A 19,923-nucleotide genomic window follows, 5' to 3' on the forward strand; every position below is an offset into this window, starting at 1 on the left:
ATTCCTGCAGTTTAACTAATTGGTGTGTGTTATCTGGCTTCATGGACAGATAGAGCTGGGTGTCATCTGCATAGCAGTGAAAATGTATGCTATGTCTTCTAATGATGCTGCCTAGGGGAAGCATGTATAATGTAAACAGAATTGGTCCTAGCACCGAACCCTGTGGAACTCCATAATTAACCTCAGTGTGTGAAGAGGACTCTCCATTTACATGCACAAATTGGAGTCTATTAGATAGATATGATACAAACCACTGCAGTGCAATACCTGTAATACCTACAGCATGTTCTAATCGCTCTAATAGAATATTATGGTCAACAGTATCGAATGCTGCACTAAGGTCAAGAAGGACAAGCACAGAGATGAGTCCACTGTCAGAGGCCATAAGAAGATCATTTGTAACCTTCAATAAAGCTGTTTCTGTGCTGTGATGAACTCTGAAACCTGACTGAAACTCTTCAAATAAACCATTCCTCTGCAGATGATCTGTTAGCTGTTTGACAACTACTCTTTCAAGGATTTTTGATATGAAAGGAAGGTTGGAGATTGGCCTATAATTAGCTAAGACTGCTGGGTCTAGAGATGGCTTTTTGAGTAAAGGTTTAACTGCAGCCACCTTGAAGGCCTGTGGTACATAGCCGATTATTAGAGATAGGTTGATCATATATAAGATCGAAGAATTAATCAATGGCAGGACTTCTTTGAGCAGTTTTGTAGGAATGGGGTCTAAAAGACACGTTGATGGTTTGGAGGAAGTAATTATTGAAGTTAACTCAGAAAGATCGATTGGAAAAAAAGAGTCTAACTTAACATCAATGGAACTAAGAGTAGCTGTAGATAATATTACATCTGTGGGATGATTATTGGTAATTTTTTCTCTAATGATAAAAATTTTATTTGTGAAGAAGTTCATGAAGTCATCACTAGTTAACGTTAAAGGGATGGTTGGCTCAACAGAGCTCTGACTTTTTGTCAGCCTGGCTACAGTGCTGAAGAGAAACCTGGGGTTGTTCTTATTTTCTTCAATCAGTGATGAGTAGTAAGCTGTTCTGGCTTCGCGGAGGGCTTTCTTATAAAGCAACAAACTATTTCTCCAGGCTAAATGATGATCCTCTAAATTTGTGACACGCCATTTCCTCTCCAGATTACGAGTCATCTGCTTTAGGGTACTTGTTTGAGAATTATACCACGGGGTCAGGTACTTCTGATTAGAGACCTTAGTTTTCACTGGAGCTACAGTATCCAGAGTCGTACGTAGTGAGGAGGTGAAATTATTAACAAGATAATCGACCTCTGTTGGGGTAGCGTTCAGATAGCTGCTCTGCTCTGTGTTGGTACAGGGCATTGACGATGATAACAGTGGCTGGATTATATTCTTAAACTTAGTTACAGCGCTTTCAGAAAGACATCTACTTTGATAAAGTCCACTCTCCACTGCTGCGTAATCAATTATTGTAAATGTAAATGTTATCAAGAAATGATCAGACAGGAGAGGGTTTTCAGGAAACACTGTTAAATGTTCAGTTTCTATGCCATATGTTAAAACAAGATCTAGAGTGTGATTAAAGTGGTGGGTGGGTTCTTTTACATTTTGAGAGAAACCAATTGAGTCTAACAACAGATTAAATGCCATGTTGAGGCTGTCATTTTTAGCATCTACATGGATGTTAAAATCACCCACAATAATTATTTTATCTGAGCTCAGAACTAAATTAGATATAAAGTCTGAGAAATCAGACAGAAACTCTGTGTAAGGCCCAGGTGGACGATAGATGATAACAAGTAAGACTGGTTTCTGAGTTTCACAGCTGGGGTGGACAATGCTAAGCATCAGGCTTTCAAATGAATTAAAAGTCTGTCTTGGTCTATCATTAATTAATAGACTGGTGTGAAAAATTGCTGCCACACCACCCCCTCGACCTGTGCTTCGAGATTTCTGTTAGTTAGAATGACTCGGGGGTGTTGATTCATTTAAACTAACATAATCATCCTGCTGCAACCAGGTTTCTGTAAGGCAGAGTAAATCAATTTGTTGATCAATTATTAAGTCATGTACTAACAGAGACTTGGAGGAGAGAGACCTAATATTTAATAATCCACATTTCACTGTTTTACTCTTTGGTTCAGATGTGGATACTGTATTATTCTTTCTTTGTGATTGTTTAAGTTGTTTGTTTTTTGTCTTTTTGGAAGCAGACACAGTCTCTATGGAGATGGGTTTTTGGGGGGGTAGCAGGAGGAGAGAAGCTGCAGAGAGGCGTGTAAGACTGCAACTCTGCTTCCTGGTCCCAACTCTGGATAGTCATGTTTTGAGGGGTTTAATAAATTTGTCGATATTTCTAGAAATGAGAGCTGCTCCATCCAAAGTGGGATGGATGCCATCTCTCCTAACAAGACCAGGTTTCCTCCAGAAGGTTTGCCAATTATCTATGAAGCCCACATCGTTTCTGGGACACCACTCAGACAGCCAGCAATTTAAGGAGAACATGCGGCTAAACATGTCACTCCTGGTCTGATTGGGGAGGGGACCAGAGAAAACTACAGAGTCCGACATTGTTTTGGCAAAGTTACACACCGATTCAATATTGATTTTAGTGACCTCCGATTGGCGTAACCGGGTGTCATTACTGCCGACGTGAATTATGATTTTATTGAATTTACGTTTACCCTTAGCCAGCAGTTTTAAATTTCCTTCAATGTCGCCTGCTCTGGCCCCTGGAAGACAATTGACTATGGTTGCCGGTGTCTCTAGCTTCACATGTCTGAGAACAGAGTCACCAATTACCAGAGTTTGACCCCCGGCGGGTGTGTCACCGAGTGGGGAAAAACGGTTAGACACATGAACGGGTTGGTGGTGTACCTGGGGCTTCTGTTTAGGACTACGCTTCCTTCTCACCGTTACCCAGCCTTTCCCCAGCTGCTTGGGGTCTGCCGGGGAACAGCTAGCGGGGCCTACGCTATCTTCGGCTGCACCAGCTACAGGGGCCTGGCTAGCTAAGGGTGAGAGCAGGGTGCAAAGCCGAGTCTCCAATTCAGTAATCCTGGCCTCCAGAGCTGCAAATATGCTACATTTGTTACAGATATCATTACTGCTAAAGGAGGCCGAGGAGTAACTAAACATCTGACACAATGAGCAAGAAAGTGCAGAAGGGACAGGTGAAGTAGCCATGGTGCTAACGGGTCGGCTACGAGCTAAGCTAGCGAAACAGTACAGAGACAGTGAGTGAATACTATAAATTAGGTAGTGAGTACACAGAAAGTGTGCTTCGGATGAAGCACGTGAAGATTATACTGTGAAAAAAGAATGTATTTAAAAGTTGTTAATTAAACTGCTAAGCAAATAAGCTACTCAGAAACACCACTGTGTTTGAGCAGGAACAGGAAGCGATACTATACCACAGAGCGAGCGAGCGAACACCAAGTGACAGGACAGGAAGTAGTTGATTCCATTGCTTCTTTCACCACTAAGTATCTAAAACTTAAAACTTAACCATGGTTGAATAATGATACAAGAAAACTTGGACAGATATGTAGAAAAGCGTAACGAAAGTGGAAAAAGGACCGATTACAGGTATCGTTTGAAGCACTTAGAGAATCCTTGTCAAATTATCAGAAAGCAGCAAAAACAAAGTAGTTTTCTAAGATTGTGTTCAACAATCACCATAAACCTTGTATTTTATTTGGCATTATAAAGTCATTTCTTAACCCACCCACTATCGAGCTCCATACAGAAGCGAATATAACATGCGAAAATCTTCTGAAATTCTTCATTAACAAAATTGTACACATCAGATCCCACATTCACTCTTCAACTTTTGCCGTTTTTGATCGTTTCGAGACAGTTTCCTTTTCATTACTTAATGAAACAGTTAATAACTTGAAACCTTCAAAATGTCCCCTGGACATCATTCCACCTACACTGCTGAAAGGTACATGTTTGCATTCCATTGTAAATAGCAGTCTTCAGTCTGGGTCTGTTCCCCCTGACTTTCAACATGCTGTGGTGGAAACTATCCTTAAAGAGCAGAACCTAGGCCCAACAGTTCTATCAAATTATAGACCAATCTCCAAACTGCCTTTTCTGTCAAAAATTCAGGAGAAAGTTGTCCTCCTCCAGCTCCAGACCTTTTTAGATAATCACGGTATCGATGAAGTATTCCAGTCTGGTTTTAAAACGCATCATATGTCATGATCAGTGTTGGGACTAACGCGTTATTAACTAACGCGTTATTAACTAACGCGTTACAGTAACTACGTTATTATTGTGGTAACGAGCACGGTAACTAGTTATTATGCCAAAATCAGGAACGCGTTAGTTGTTACTGGGATTTAGATAGGGTCGTTACTCGTTACTTCGTGTGGTGGCTATCGCAGAGCTTCCACAGATTCTGTAACATGTGGTGGAAGTGGTGGAAGCAGCAGGTGGAGGAGGGAAAGGGGACGCAGAAGGAAAAGAGACCCGAGGCGGCCGCTGGTCCAAGTGTGAACTTCAGGTAAGAAGTTGTGACCTGCAGTCTATCTGGGTCAGATATAAACCAAGTTTAGGTGGAGTTTATTTTCGTTATTCTGACTTTTTCCGTACTGCGTACTAGCTAGCATGATGGAGTTTCTATACAGCTGGGTGGGTGCTATGAAGTTAATGATGTTGAACTTTATTTTGTTCATAAGTTATTAGAGTTGCCAACCGTCCCGTCTGGTATTCAGAGAAAATATTACGCGTTTCTTATTGAGGCGAAAAGGAACAGTTTGTCCCGTAATTCAGCTACAATGAAAAAGGCACAAAGCTGGAGTTATTCTGTGTCTTTGCTGCACAGCTGCCTCTTCTTCTTTCATTCTCCCCCCTCCCTCTGTTTCTACTTCAATCATGAAACTGATCAATGATCAGCTGATCGGCTCTCTTGTTTGTTTATCGCCCACTTTGCGCCAGAAAGAGGAAACCAGCCGATGTCGCGCTAAACAACAGCAGCACGTTTAAGCTTGATCAGCTGTTGTTAGAATTTATTTAATATTAATTTCTAGTATCAGCTGATGTTTGCTGGAGCCACAGCTGCAAAGCTGCTGGTCATGATGTCGGTTTGGATATGTGGTGAGAGGGAAACATGAAGATGAAACCAGGAGATGTCCTTACTGAATCATCAGAGCTGAACAGGTGATGGAGAAACAGGTTTACCTTTTAGGTGACATGGATGAGTTGAAGTTATGAACTGTTTCTGAGAGACAAATAACACCAGGATCCTTTTCTAAGTAGCTGACAGCAGGTAACTGTGCAGGTGCGGATCTAGCAAAGTTTTGCCAGGGGGGCCAGGTAGGGCATTAACAGGGAGAGGTGGGCACAAAGAAATACTTTTCTTTCTTATTCTCATTTAAAATGTCTAGCTTTTAAAAAATAATTATCTGAATCTTACAACAAAGGATTGATAGATTGATGCATATATACCAACAAAACTGTGTACATCACTGTCACAACAGTGTTTGTTTTCATTCAAAGGCTTTATGATTTTTCCTATAATGGCGGCCGGTCTCTAGTCAAAATGCCCGGGCCGATTTTTTGTCCCAGTCCAGCCCTGTATGCAGCTCATCTGCAGTCTGGTGTTACCTACATCTTCCTATTCAGAAGGCAGAATTTCCGAGTTCTGAGTACAATCAAAGCACCACGACTGCAGTTTTTGTGTTGGATGTAAAAGGCACACATGACGCTGTGACGTAGGCTAGAATCATGGCGGCGGTCAACGACGGTCCAGGCGTGGGATTTCTCTCGTGGAAATATGCACATTATCTTTTCCTTTCTATTGGCAGGTGGCACAGTGCACTTGTGGCAAGTAAACAAGCTAGAAGACTGGCAAAGTTATGGAAGCAACACATTAACAAGAGAATTCTGAGTAAAACCAAAGTTACTTTCCCTAGTAACTAGTTACTTTGAAAGTAACGAGTAACTTGAAGTAACTGAGTTACTTTTGATAGAAGTAACTAGTAGTGTAACTAAGTTACTATTTTAAAGTAACTTACCCAACACTGGTCATGATGCTGGGCCAACATAGTTTTCATGTATTTTTGTATTTTGTTCTTTATTTAGGCCATGGTTCCTGGGTTGCTCTGTTAAGTTGTTCCTTATTTGATTTCCCCTTGTGACTTTTGCCCCTTGTGTGCCCCTCTATGTATCTGTGAGCCCTCGTCTCCCCTCCTTGTGTTTCATTCAATGTTTTCCCCAGCCTGTTACGTCTGTGCTCTCTCTCCTCCTGTCTGTACTTCCTGTTTTACTTTGACAGTCTCTCGTCAGTATGCGTCATGTTGTGTTCACTCCTGCCCTGTCTCGTTACGATTATCTGTGTCAGCTGTGTTCCCCGTGTGCTCCCAGTTCCCTCGTTAACCCTCGGCGTCTCCCTCAGTTCAGTGTCGCGTTCTCCCTCATGACTGTGTGTGATTCTCCCTGTGTTTTCTGCTGAGCTTTATATGTAGTTTTTCCCAGTTTAGTTTTCTATAACTTGTGAGGTGTTTTTCCAGCAATAAAGCTGTGCTTTTTGAGTTTATCCCCCGTGTCCCCGTGAGTTTGCGTTTGGGTCCAATCCCTGCCTGCCACACAGCCGAATCATGACATCATAGCACCAAAACTGCTCTTTTAAAAGTTTCTAATGACCTTTTAACTTTTAATGACTTGGGAGATTCTGCCATTGTATTATTACTAGATCTCAGTGCTGCTTTTGATACGGTGGATCATACGATTCTGATCTCTCGGCGGGAATAATATGCCGGTATTATAGGGATTGCATTGGAATAGTTTAAGTCTTTCCTATCTAATCGATCCTTCTCTGTTAGATTCAGAGACACTTCATCCCCAAGGACCCTGCTCTTTTGTGGGCTCCCTCAGGGATCTATTCTTGGCCCGCTTCTCTTCTCTTTGCTTCCTATGGGCTGTATTTTAAAAAAACATGGTATCTCCTTTCACTGGTATACAGATGAATCACAGATCTACCTCCCACTGAAAGGCAAATCTGTGAACCCTCTGAAGAGACTGTTCGATTGTCTGGAAGACGTTAAGGCAAGGATGGCTTTAAATTTTCTCAATCTAAATGAACAGAAAACTGAAATCATTGTCTTCGGCCCTAGTGACCATTACGGCCTTGGCCCCTTAGAAAATTATAAAAAGTTGTTTACGAGAAATTTAGGTGTGATTTTTGATAGTAATCTAACAGTCGATAAACTGATAAATAATGTGATAAAGACCAGCTTCTTTCACCTCCGCCTACTTGCAAAGGGGAAGCCACTTCTCTGTTTCAGAGACTTTGAGAAAGGAATCCACGCCTTTATTTCATTTCGCCTTGACTTCTGCAACAGCCTCTAGTCTGGTGTTACTTCGTCATCAATTGGCCGACTACAGCTGGTTCAAAATGCTGCGACAATGCTGCTGACTGGCACACACACGCAAGAGCACATATCCCTATACTTGGCTGCCAGTTAGTTTTTGAATTGATTTTAAAATCTTGACACTTGTTTTTAAAACATTGCATGGACAAGCTCCTATATATCCTTCTTATCTTCTAAATTGGTATACTCCGGGGAGATCTTTGTGGTCTGCGGACCAAATGCTTCTAGTTGTTGATAGGTGTAGATTAAAACACAGAAGAAATCGGGCTTTTGCTGTGACTGCTCCGAAGCTGTGGAATAAACTGCCTTTATATATCAGGACTTCTCCAACTCTGGATACTTTTGAAACTCGTCCAAAGACCCATTTTTAATCCTTAGCTTTTAAGAATCTATGAGTCTGTCATTATTTTATTCTTATTATTTCCTTGATTTTACTTTCATTTAAAATTTTATCTGATTATTCTATTGTACAGTACTTTGGTAAATGGTCTGTATTTGTATAGCGCTTTTCTAGTCCCTAAGGACCCCAAAGCGCTTTACACATCCAGTCATCCACCCATTCACACACTGGTGATGGCAGCTACATTGTAGCCACAGCCACCCTGGGGCGCACTGACAGAGGCGAGGCTGCCGGACACTGGTGCCACCAGGCCGCCACCACCACCAGTAGGCAACGGGTGAAGTGTCTTGCCCAAGGACACAACGACCGAGACTGTCCAAGCCGGGGCTCGAACCGGCAACCTTCCGATTACAAGGCGAACTCCCAACTCTTGAGCCACGATTGCCCCCACTTTGGTCAACAGTTGTTGTTTGTAAAAGTGCTACATGAATAAAATTGATTTCATTTAATTTTGATTTACTGTATTTTATAGCTGATTCAATACATGGGTCAAAATCGACCCATTAATATAAGTGATGATAACAGAAAGTTAAATCATGAGGAAGGCTAATCACCAGAGAATGTCACATAAAAAGAGAAGATGTGTGCCAAAGTCAGGGGTATTGCTACCCAAAGGTCCAGCTTCTGTATTTCACAGGGACGTAAAAGAGTGAGAAATAACTTTACTCAGAGATGTAGAAAGATAAGAAAGACAGGACAGGAGAGGAAGAAGAGAGCTTAGATTTAAAGGTAAGGACTGCTCAGTGGTGTTCCATAATGTGCAGATTTAAAGCTTACATTCAAGTCCTACATTCAAGTTTGTAAGTCAAATATTAGGTGTGTACATGTGACATTGTTTTTTTCATGTTGTGAAACCTGTTGCAAAACAATCTGAGGTACACCAACTGCTCTGTAAATGCTGCATGAAGAGCTATCCTGCCAGATAAATAGGCTATTTTGCTGTATTGTGATGGATTTAACCTCTTAAGTCCCAACGTCCCCTGATACAAGGGCAAAAGGCAGGAGATCAGTTAGGCTTGGGGCTTAAGAGGTTAAAGTAAAGAACAGTGTGTGACTGCTCCACGTTGGCTGTAGTTTCATGGTCAGAGTTATGTTACATCAAGTGTAGCAGAGATTCATATGACTTTTAGCTGATGATGCTGCTTAAATCCAGCAACTGAATTCCACCGTCATACCAACTTTATACCACCTAGAAAAACAGAAACATCTGCTCACATCTGGTTGATTTAAGTTGTGTACATCCACAAAGAGCAGCAGGTCAGCTGATCACAGCCTGTACACTAAGAAAATCTACTCCACACTGAGCCACTACAACCAATTTTTGGGTTCCCCCAATGGCTGAATCCCACTTTAACCCCTGACTGTATACATACAAAGTAACACTCTCTGTGTAGGCAACAGAAAATAATAATAATAATAATAATATAATAATATAATTAGAATTTTTTAAAAGTTTTCCTATCTACTGAAAATATTTTATCATTATGTTAATATAGCACAAGGTTCAGGTAACTTTGCATGAAAATAAAAACATCCTCCAAAACCTTACATTTTTCACAGCCTGTAATTTTCTTACTTTTGAATCAGTATTTCAATCAGTATTTTTTTAGAATACAATAGAATAGTCCTTTAATTGTCCCACAAGGGGAAATTTGGTTGTAACAGCAGCCAGAAAGACACATATACAAACAAACAGTACACAGAACAGAAACCTACACATGTTTTTTTCTTCTTACATATTTACATTAAGGACAATGGTTACTATAAACAGAGTACTGTACAGTTATTAAATTAAATAAAATTAACTACAGGTAAGAGGCAAACTCAGGTTGTAGTGCGAATCGGTTGATTAAATTATTGCAGTTACAGCGCAGGTGTAAACATCTATGTTTGTTGGAAGCAGTTTTGATTGTACAGTCTGACAGCTGCAAGGATGGAGGACCTGCGGAAACGCTCCTTCATGCATCTAGGATGCAGCAGTCTGACACTGAAAAAGCTCTGCAGTTCAGCAAAATTTACATGCATGGGGTGGGAGACTCTGTCCATCAGAGATGTTATTTTGGCCAGAGTCCTTGAGTTTATCCAGCCTCTTCCTCTCAGCTGCCGATAAACTGCTGCTCCAACATACCACACTGTAAAAAAATGACAGATGCCACCACAGAGTCATAAAAGGTCTTTAACCCTTTAAGACCTACCATAGACCCAACCAACTACATTGCCTAAAGCAGTCACTCACCCATCCAAATTATTGAATTCAGTCATCTCCGTGGCCACAGTTGTATAAAATGTATGAAGGAGAGAGAAAGCGAGAGAAGAAGAAGAAGGAAGAAGAAAAGTGTCTGTTCATGACCGTTTGTCATGAAACATAAACATACTTGAAAATGTCATCATTAGCCAGAGGCAGACAGGGAAAGACCAAGGAGACCCCAGTTTCCGTAATCCCCCAGGAGTGATAAAGACATGCAGTCACACATTCCAATGGCAACCGATGTTCATCCAAGCAGAGGAGTAGGCCCCGGACGGAGTTTCCACAGCCGAGGGCAAGAGTGCCGGGGGACCAGAAGCAGCAGACAGCCAACCATCCCACATCCCAGAGGACGGGCCCCTGACCCTAGAAGAACCGCTGTGAAGTCCCCAGCAGCACGCCACCCCAGAACACAACCCCCCAAGGGATCAGGCATCGCAACCATGCCCATTCAGGTATTATGGAGCCACTAAAGCCTCCTTTTCCATTACCCTCTTAAGCCCCAAGCCTACCTGATCTCCTGCTTTTTGCCCCCGTATCAGGGGGCGTTGGGGCTTAAGAGGTTAAGATGATTCAAGATCTTTTATTTGTCACGTGCATGGTTATACAGGTATAACACGCAATGCAATGTGACCTGATACACTCCTCGACTGTGCAAAGAAAAAAGAGACAGACAGAACTTTATATACGAATTAGTAATTCATATATATGAATGACTTTATATGGTAAATGGCCTGTATTTGTATAGCGCTTTACTAGTCCCTAAGGACCCCAAAGCGCTTTACACATCCAGTCATCCACCCATTCACACACACATTCACACACTGGTGATGGCAGCTACGTTGTAGCCACAGCCACCCTGGGGCGCACTGACAGAGGCGAGGCTGCTGGACACTGGCGCCACCGGGCCCTCTGACCACCACCAGTAGGCAACGGGTGAAGTGTCTTGCCCAAGGACACAATGACCGAAACTGTCCAAGGCAGGGCTCGAACCGGCAAACCTTCCAATTACAAGGCGAACTCCCAACTCTTGAGCCACGATCGCCCCATACATACATACATTATACAAAGAGGACATTATGTGCAGCAAGTGGGTGAGTTATGTACATTACATAAACAGAAAAACTCTGGAGCCTCTCAGCTTTTGTTCGGATGGTGTGGAACCTTCTGCCTGATTTCAGAAGCTGGAACAGTTCATTGCTGGGATGGGACGGGTCCTTCAAAAGTTGCTGTAGTCCAGCATCTCCCAACATAAATGTCCTGTAGGGAAGGGAGAGCAGTCCTGCAGCAGCGTTCTGCCATATGGATCACTCTCTGAAGAGCTTTTTTTATCCCTGACACTGTTGTTTTCATACCAGGATGTGAGAATGCTCTCCACAGCGCCTGTATAGAAATCCTGAGGATCTTTGGAGAGACCCTGAACTTCCTCAGTTGTCGTAGGCGATACAGGCGCTGCCTAGCCTTTTTGGTCTGGAGCTGAATGTGGGCAGACCATGTCAGGTTTGAGGAGATGAGGAGGAGACCCGCGTTGTAGGTGGCGGTCCTGGCCTTCACTGCAGCACCGATCTGTCCACCCACGGTTTCTGGTTTGGGAACGCCACGACTGTGGCAGTGGAGATCTCATCCACTAGCATGTTTACAAAGCTTACCGCTACATCTGTAAACTCATTGATGTCGACCGCGCATGCTCTGAACATGTCCCAGTCTACGTCGTTGAGCGCGTCCTGTAGCGTAGCTTCTGATTGGGCCGACCAGCTGTGTCCGCTTGCGGTGGGATGTAGACCACTGTAGCGATTACCGAGGTGAACTCACTGTGCCGTTAGAAAGGGCAACACTTAATGCTCAGGGGTTCCAGAAGTGGCGAGCAGCCGGTGGAGAGAGTAGAAATGCTCTTGGGGTCACATCACTTTCTGTTTAACATGAAACACACTCCTCCACCTTTTGTTGTTTTGTTCGACTCCGCCATTCTGTCCGCGCGGAGCATGAAGAATGAATCCGACGGAGTTTTGGCCTGGTTGGGCACGGTGGGGGTCCGCCATATCTCTGTGAAGGACAGAATGTTGCAGTCCCTCATGTCACGTTGGAAGGTGACTCTTGCTCTCAGATCATCTAGTTTGTTCTCCAACGATTGTACATTAGCCAGCAGGATACTGGGCAGTGGTGCACGGTGCACCTGCTGTCTCAGTCTGTTCCGAACACAAGGCGAGTTTTCTTTGTTCTGCGCCTCGGGTGAACGTCCTGTCCATTGTTGTTGGCCGCGCCGCATCTCGGTCGGCCAGGATGGGTAGGATTTAAGAGTGTCCAGAATTACATGTGCAAACTTGTTACCGATGTTGAGAAGGGATCTGCTGTCATTAACTACAAAACTAGAAGTTCCTGGAATGTATAACAACGTAATAAACAAGTAAAAAGCTAAAAAGTTGCATAGTCCGGAGCAGTCAGGTGTCTGGACGTCTGGATGTGGCCGTGCCATCATCTACTCTATTAATACCTACTCAGATCGACTCGGCATTGTTTGCCACAGTTTTAGGGGTTTTCCATTAGGTTTTAGTACCTGGTAAAAGGTACTGTCGTAGTATCTGCTCGGCCAGGGTTCCACACGATCTGAGTAGGTAATAAAATGGGACATCGTCAGACTGCATGCCACCGATTGGCTGGTCAGTGGTATTACTCGATGAGTCATGTGAGCCTCTCATTTACGAAAATTAAAACCACCGTTTTTGAAATGAGGGAACTGGCTACAAAAAACCAACAACACCGTGGTCTCCAAGTCTGATGAAAAGCCACAGATCAAGCACCAGATATATCGTCGCTTTGACATCAACCTTTCTTGTAGCCTTCATGTCACATATAGTAGCTTGCAAAAGTATTCGGCCCCCTTGGACTTTTCCACAGTTTGTCACATTACAGCCACAAACATGAATCACGTTTATTGGAATTCCACGTGAAACCTGGTGGACAGGGCTGTGGCCCCCCCACACCCTCTAACAGATCATTACATGAAGGAACCTTTCAAAAACAAGCGAGCTCATGCTCACAGGTGTACACACGGGTGCTCACACACACAAACTACGCCCTTTTTGGCTCCTACCTCAAAGCACACTGTGCGCTGTCGATCTTAAGTGCTGCACAATAATGTTTAACATTTAGTATTTACTGTTATATTCCCATAGATCCTCATGATGTTGTTTATTCTATTGCTCTTGTCTTCTTCTGCTTGTTTTTCTCAACAGATGAACCAGGAAAAGAGGGAAAAAAAGAAAAAAGTGATAAAGCAGATTTTCATTGTCTTTTCTCCTTTTTCTTTCCCTCTCCTTCTGTTAACTTTCTTCTAAACCTTTCTTCTTGTTTTTCTTTCCCGTCCCCGAGTCCAGTCTGGCCTGATTACAATAACTTAGAATAAAAATAACTAATAAAGATCAAATAAACCATGACAATCAAGTGGACCAGTATAGCAAAAGGCCCACTTGGGAAAGTAAATCTGTTAGGCATTTTTCTTGGCCTTCAGACAATAATTCTGATTGCTACAGTACCAGACAGGACACAGACACAAAGAAAAAAAAAAAAAAAAAAAAGGAATTCGACGTGAAAGACCAATACAAAGTGGTGCACATGTGACAAGTGGAAGGAAAATCATACATGATTCCAAACATTTTTTACAAATAAATAACTGCAAAGTGGGGTGTGCGTAATTATTCAGCGAATCAATACTTTGTAGAACCACCTTTTGCTGCAGTTACAGCTGCCAGTCTTTTAGGGTCTGTCTCTACCAGCTTTGCACATCTACAGACTGAAATCTTTGCCCATTCTTCTTTGCAAAACAGCTCCAGCTCAGTCAGATTAGATGGACAGCGTTTGTGAACAGCAGTTTTCAGATCTTGCCACAGATTCTCGATTGGATTTAGATCTGGACTTTGACTGGGCTGTTCTAACACATGGATATGTTTTGTTTTAAACCGTCTCATTGTTGCCCTGGCTTTATGTTTAGGGTCGTTGTCCTGCTGGAAGGTGAAGCTCCGCCCCAGTCTCAAGTCTTTTGCAGACTCCAAGAGGTTTTCTTCCAAGATTGCTCTGTATTTGGCTCCATCCGTCTTCCCATCAACTCTGACCAGCTTCCCTGTCCCTGCTGAAGAGAAGCACCCCCAGAGCATGATGCTGCCACCACCATATCTGACAGTGGGGATGGTGCGTTCAGAGTGATGTGCAGTGTTAGTTTTCCACACATGGCGTTTTGCATTTTGGTCTCATGTGACCAGAGCAGCTTCTTCCACATGTTTGCTGTGTCCCCCACATGGCTTGTGGCAAACTGCAAACAGGACTTCTTAGGGTTTTCTGTTAACAATGGCTTTCTTCTTGCCACTCTTCCATAAAGGCCAACTTTGTGCAGTGCACGACTAATAGTTGTCCTATGAACAGATTCCCCCACCTGAGCTGTAGATCTCTGCAGCTCGTCCAGAGTCACCATGGGCCTCTTGGCTGCATTTCTGATCAGCGCTCTCCTTGTTCTGCTGTGAGTTTAGGTGGACGGCCTTGTCTTGGTAGGTTTACAGTTGTGCCATACTCCTTCCATTTCTGAATGATGGCTTGAACAGTGCTCCGTGGGATGTTCAAGGCTTGGGAAATTTTTGTAGCCTAAGCCTGCTTTAAATTTCTCAATAATTTTGTTGTTGCTCTCTTAGACAACCTCTGAGGCCGTCACAGAGCAGCTGTATTTGTACTGACATTAGATTACACACAGGTGCTCTCTATTTAGTCATTAGCACTCATCAGGCAACGTCTATTGGCAACTGACTGCACTCAGACCAAAGGGGGCTGAATAATTATGCACACCCCACTTTGCAGTTTTTTATTTGTAAAAAATGTTTGGAATCATGTATGATTTTCGTTCCACTTCTCATGTGTGCACCACTTTGTGTTGGTCTTTCACGTGGGATTACAATAAAATTGATTCATGTTTGTGGCTGTAATGTGACAAAATGTGGAAAAGTTCAAGGGGGCCGAATACTTTTGCAAGCTACTGTACTAATTATGTCATGGGACGCTCATCAGCGTTGCTTTGAGGACAACCATGCACATAAGATAGTACTGGATTGTAATGGAGAACCAGGCGATCCAAGTTGAGTTGTGGCGATCCACGGTGAGTCGATCCGAGTAGGTAACTAATGGATAAAGGGGCTCAAGTGCCCAAGTCCCAGGGGGAGCAACAACCAGTGTGGAGCAGTGGGGAGGGGAATTATTTCACCCTCAATAACAATGTCAAAGAAGGACTAAGGTTCAGGAAGACCCACACCCAGGACTAGTCCCACACAGACACACACACACACACACACACACAACTGCACAAAGAGACACATATCCTTCCACTCTCTGGGGCAGCCAGCAGCGACTCTATAACCAGATCATCAGCCAACCCCAGCCCCAGAGAGGGGGCATATTACACCCTATAGATTAAGAATGAGATGTCACTCAAGTTCACATGCATGTGACGGCAGGGATGCAATAACTATCACTTTAATATTGGATCATCTCTGTATGGAAGCAATGACAGTGACAATGATGCTATGACTGTTACTTTTTTGTAATGGAAAACCAGTTGATCCGAGTCAAGTTGTGGCAATCAATCTGAGTATCTACTAATGGAAAAGGGACTTTAGTACAAGCTCTCTTGGTTGTCTAAACTAAAGCTATAGGAAACGTGAAAAAAATATGTTTCTTAAAAAAACTGATGACTGTGATGATGCCTGTCTGCCTTCGCTGATCATGTCTTGCTTTTGTCTTGTCATTACAGCTGCCAATATTAAATTCACAGAGAAAGAAAGACAGCTTCTTCTGGCTTACTTTTTTGTGGAGTTATTTGCATTAAGTTACAAGAAGTTCCAAGGCACTGCTTAGGTTAAGTATCTTTTGACTGAACTACTCAACAACCTTAGTTCTCGTGACCTTATATGATCTCAAGAATCTCAAGAACAAAGGTTTTCAATTCTTTTTCTGCCATGGCCACCCTCACCAACGTTCCACATTCAACAGTAATGTCTAAAAAGGTGGAAGTTAAATTATAGACAACAGCAAACATATTTTCCCTACAAAAATCTGTTAATTTACTGACCTGACAGGCATTATAAAGGAGCTGGTGCTCAAACTTCTTGATACCCAGGATCTGCTGGAACATCTCATATAGTTGGTCCTTGCTAAGGATGAGTTCAGAGGCAGCACTGGTTGTTACACGCTGCTGGTGTTTCCTGGGGTCCTCTTCACCTCGGTAGATGGTGTCAAATTTAGCTATCCAGGAGCTCAGCACTGTTTCCTTGCTTAGCCCATCAATTTCAGGTAAGCTGCGCACACGTTTCTCTATGTGCTTCTTAAAAACCTCCCGAGAGTCACTAGCTGAGCAACCGCCACTCTGCACCATCCGGGACACACGGTCACTTTTCAGGAACACCTGCAATGAATTTGCAAACCATTAGATCAGTTAGTTTTAAAGTAGGTTTTACAAGAGCACAACTTTAACAAAAGTTGTGCTCTTGTAGCTCAAAGCTCAAAGAGTTGGCAGTTTGTCTTGTAACCGGAAGGTTGCCGGTTCGAGCCCCGGCTTGGACAGTCTCGGTCGTTGTGTCCTTGGGCAAGACACTTCACCTACTGGTGATGGCCAGAGGGGCCGATGGCGCAATATGGCAGCCTCGCCTCTGTCAGTCTGCCCCAGGGTAGCTGTGGCTACAACTGTAGCTGCCTCCACCAGTGTGTGAATGTGAGAGTGAATGAATAGTGGAATTGTAAAGCACTTTGAGGGCCCTGAAAATTGCTATATAAATGCAATCCATTATTATTATTATCTTTTTTTATTACAAAGGATGACATTTTTTTGCCTAAACCTAACAAAACAGTGACTTAAGTACAAATCTGCACAACATGTGGACTCTTTAATATGTCATTTTAGAATTAGGTTATTTATCTATAAAGAATTGAGTTTTGACTTAATTCCAGACCTTCAAAGGTCTTATAGAGTCAAGAGCTTGCAGGTCTGTATAAAAACAAATATGTTACAAAAGAGCTTGTAAGAACTTGGTGAGAAATTGAGTATATTGTAATTGGCACACAGTTATAAAGAGGAAAAAGTGAAGAGAATATATTATGTAACATAATTGACTAATTAACTGAAATATATGTGAATGTTTTTTCTTCAACAAGAAGACAAGAGGTCAGCTACAAAAGGTGGAGTGTGGCCTCTCAGACAGCAGTTTTCATAAGCACACTATTGGAATGATTCAGTTGATGCATAATTGCATTAAATATTATATTCAAGCCAACTAATCTAAATGAAACAGGGCAACTTACCTCATAGTAGCTCTGTACAGCATTGATGAAGGCCTCATCAGCTACAATCTGAGTTTCTCCATTAAGAAACGCCTGGAAACGCTCCTTTACTGTCTGTAGCTGCTGCTTACTGATCTGTGGAAGACATTAATAGACAAAATAATAGGATGTTGTTGTTAGTGAAAAAGCACACAATTTTACAACGTATCAACTGCAGGTAAACTAAACCTTAGGATTAAACTTGAATTGGTTGCTACAGTCAACAGCATACTGAAAAAAATCCAGCTTCTATGACACTAAATATGCTACCAAAATACTGTCAAAATAGAGTAAAATGGAAGACTTTTTCCAAATCAAGAAACGATGTCTGCTAGAAATTAATTTTCTATACAACTAAAAATAGTTTTTCCAGTTCCAAGGAAGATATGATATAATTTCATTTTTGGATTATCAGTAAGAACAAGGGCAACAGCCTTGTCATCCTTCTGGTACACAAAGGTAGGCGCACGCTTTACACCAAACCAGACAAACTATCATCAAAAAAGTTTGTCACTGCTTAGATACAAAAATACATGAGAGTCCTTGAAACAAGATCCAGGTCGTGGTTTGTCAGGTGATGTGAGGTTTAGAGAAAATAAAGTCCCCCACTGTCTTTGTCCTCACGGCTGAGAGGAGGTAAAAGATCTCAACATCCAGCCTTATATGATTGAAAATAATTAGAGTGCTGAAACAGAGCTTCCCCTATTTGCTAACAATAAAGCATTTAATAATGCTGTTGCCAATCCAAGCAAACATGATTTTAAATGAAGGAACGAGTATTAATGGTTGAAGACAGAACCATAATTCATATGTGATTTTGCTGATAGTTAATTATCCTTCATTCTAGTCAGAATATAATCATGTATACTAAAAATGAATAGGTGTAAGTTTAACACGTATAATAGATAAGAAAATATTATCTATGTCATGGGGTGCCGAGGCAGGCCGTGTGTGAATATAAATGGACCCAAGACGCAGACTGCGTAGCAGTGAGCGAGCTTTATTAACCAAACGGATGAAGTACAACACAAAAGAAAAGGTGGCGAGAACGGAACTGAAAATTAGTGATGTGACGTTCTGTATCGAGGCTTCGAAGCGTGTGTCGAGTAATTGAGGGGACGTTTCCGCGAAGCGCGTATCGAGGCTTGCTTCATTTATGGGAGGAGCTGAAAATGATGGCGTCCGAAGCCTCGCTGCCCGGCTGTACCACGTGACTGGTTCATGAAGCGGTTCAAACTTTGAGGGGTTCATATCGCTGTCATATCTCGCGGCAGACTTCATTCAGAAATGTAGGTGTTTGATGGAGAGTTGCGGTTAGTGAGAGTTAGAGACAGTTTGGAGAGAGTTTGGAGGTTTATGAGAGTGAGGAGAGAAAGTCAGGAGAGAATGGAGCCAGCTAAGAAGAGGAGGATGTCCTCCCCTGTGTGGGAACATTTTGATTTTATTCCTCTCAACAAGTTATGTAAATTTCTACAGAAGATGTATTTTCATAATACTGATGGTGCAATAAAACATATGTTAAGCTGTCTTTACTTTTGTACAAGGTGAAGTGTTTGCTATGTGCCAGGGAGCTGGGATATAACAACAACACCTCATCCATGCTTAGGCACTACAGAGCTTTGTATGAGAATAAGGGGAACACCGATTGTGGAGCAAGACCAGGTGAGCCATCAAATGCCATGATAATATAGCATGCAGTAATGTTACTAAATGATATAACAATATTATACAATGCAATAAGTGACGTGTGTGATATTTATATTTGTGCTTTGTTTTTGTTGTCTTTCCTCAGGAGAACAATCTCAAATAGATGAAGACCTGGTTAGCATGGTGATTGAGGACTCCCAGCCATTTAGCATTGTGGAGGACAAAGGATTTAAAAGATTTGTTAAACCATTAAATCCTAGCTATGTTCTCTCCACTAAAAACGTCATAAAAGCAGTGAAAATTTAGTTTTTACAGAATAAAATGTGGGCAGGACTGAGGCTCAAAGCCTCAGTGTGTAGCTGTCCATACCTGAACGTTACAAAAGCACAACCACTGTCCACACCCCAACCACACCTCACAGTAAATGATCATTTCCATTTTAAGCATTTCCAAATGATCATTTTCCATACTGCCAGTATAAATATACACAGTATACTGCCATCACTACAATATACATGTTTTACACACTCCTTTTGTTGTTGACATTTACAGGCTGTGTGCAAAAGGCCACACTCTTCAAATTCATGCCAACTAATATTTTTACGTCCAGTAGGTGTCCTACTAGAGCAAATGAAGCTTCAAGACGCTTTGCACTGGGGTGAACCAATTGGATGAAAAGCTTCAGTGCTTCATGAAGCTTCATCTGCCCATCACTACTGAAAATACTCTAAACTGGGAAAACTAGAACTTAAACCACAAAACCAGAACACGAATGGGAGTACCTTGCAGGGAGAATTCACAGGAAGACGGCAGGAGATTCACAGACACGAAAACACCAAGTAACACAGACGAACCAGCAACGAGGACGAGGTAACACACACTATAAATACACACGCCAGGAATCAGGGGATGGGAAACA

The 19,923-nt window shown here is 42.4% G+C and overlaps 1 protein-coding gene across 3 annotated transcripts in view; it reads right to left on the bottom strand.

Annotated features, from left to right (window-relative positions):
* Positions 1 to 19,923, bottom strand: part of LOC146519291 (calcium-dependent secretion activator 1-like) — a 238,584-nt gene that overhangs the window by 194,812 nt on the left and 23,849 nt on the right. For all 3 annotated transcript variants that reach the window (XM_085159095.1, XM_085159096.1, XM_085159094.1), the window contains exons 2-3: positions 17,340 to 17,453; positions 16,114 to 16,446 (exon numbers count right to left, since the gene is read on the bottom strand). In XM_085159095.1, the coding sequence (XP_085015221.1) occupies positions 16,114 to 16,446; positions 17,340 to 17,453 (447 nt within the window). The remainder of the gene's footprint in view (positions 1 to 16,113; positions 16,447 to 17,339; positions 17,454 to 19,923) is intronic.

The sequence above is a fragment of the Neolamprologus multifasciatus genome, chromosome 5 (assembly GCF_963576455.1).
Source record: "Neolamprologus multifasciatus chromosome 5, fNeoMul1.2, whole genome shotgun sequence".
Lineage (NCBI taxonomy): Eukaryota > Metazoa > Chordata > Actinopteri > Cichliformes > Cichlidae > Neolamprologus > Neolamprologus multifasciatus.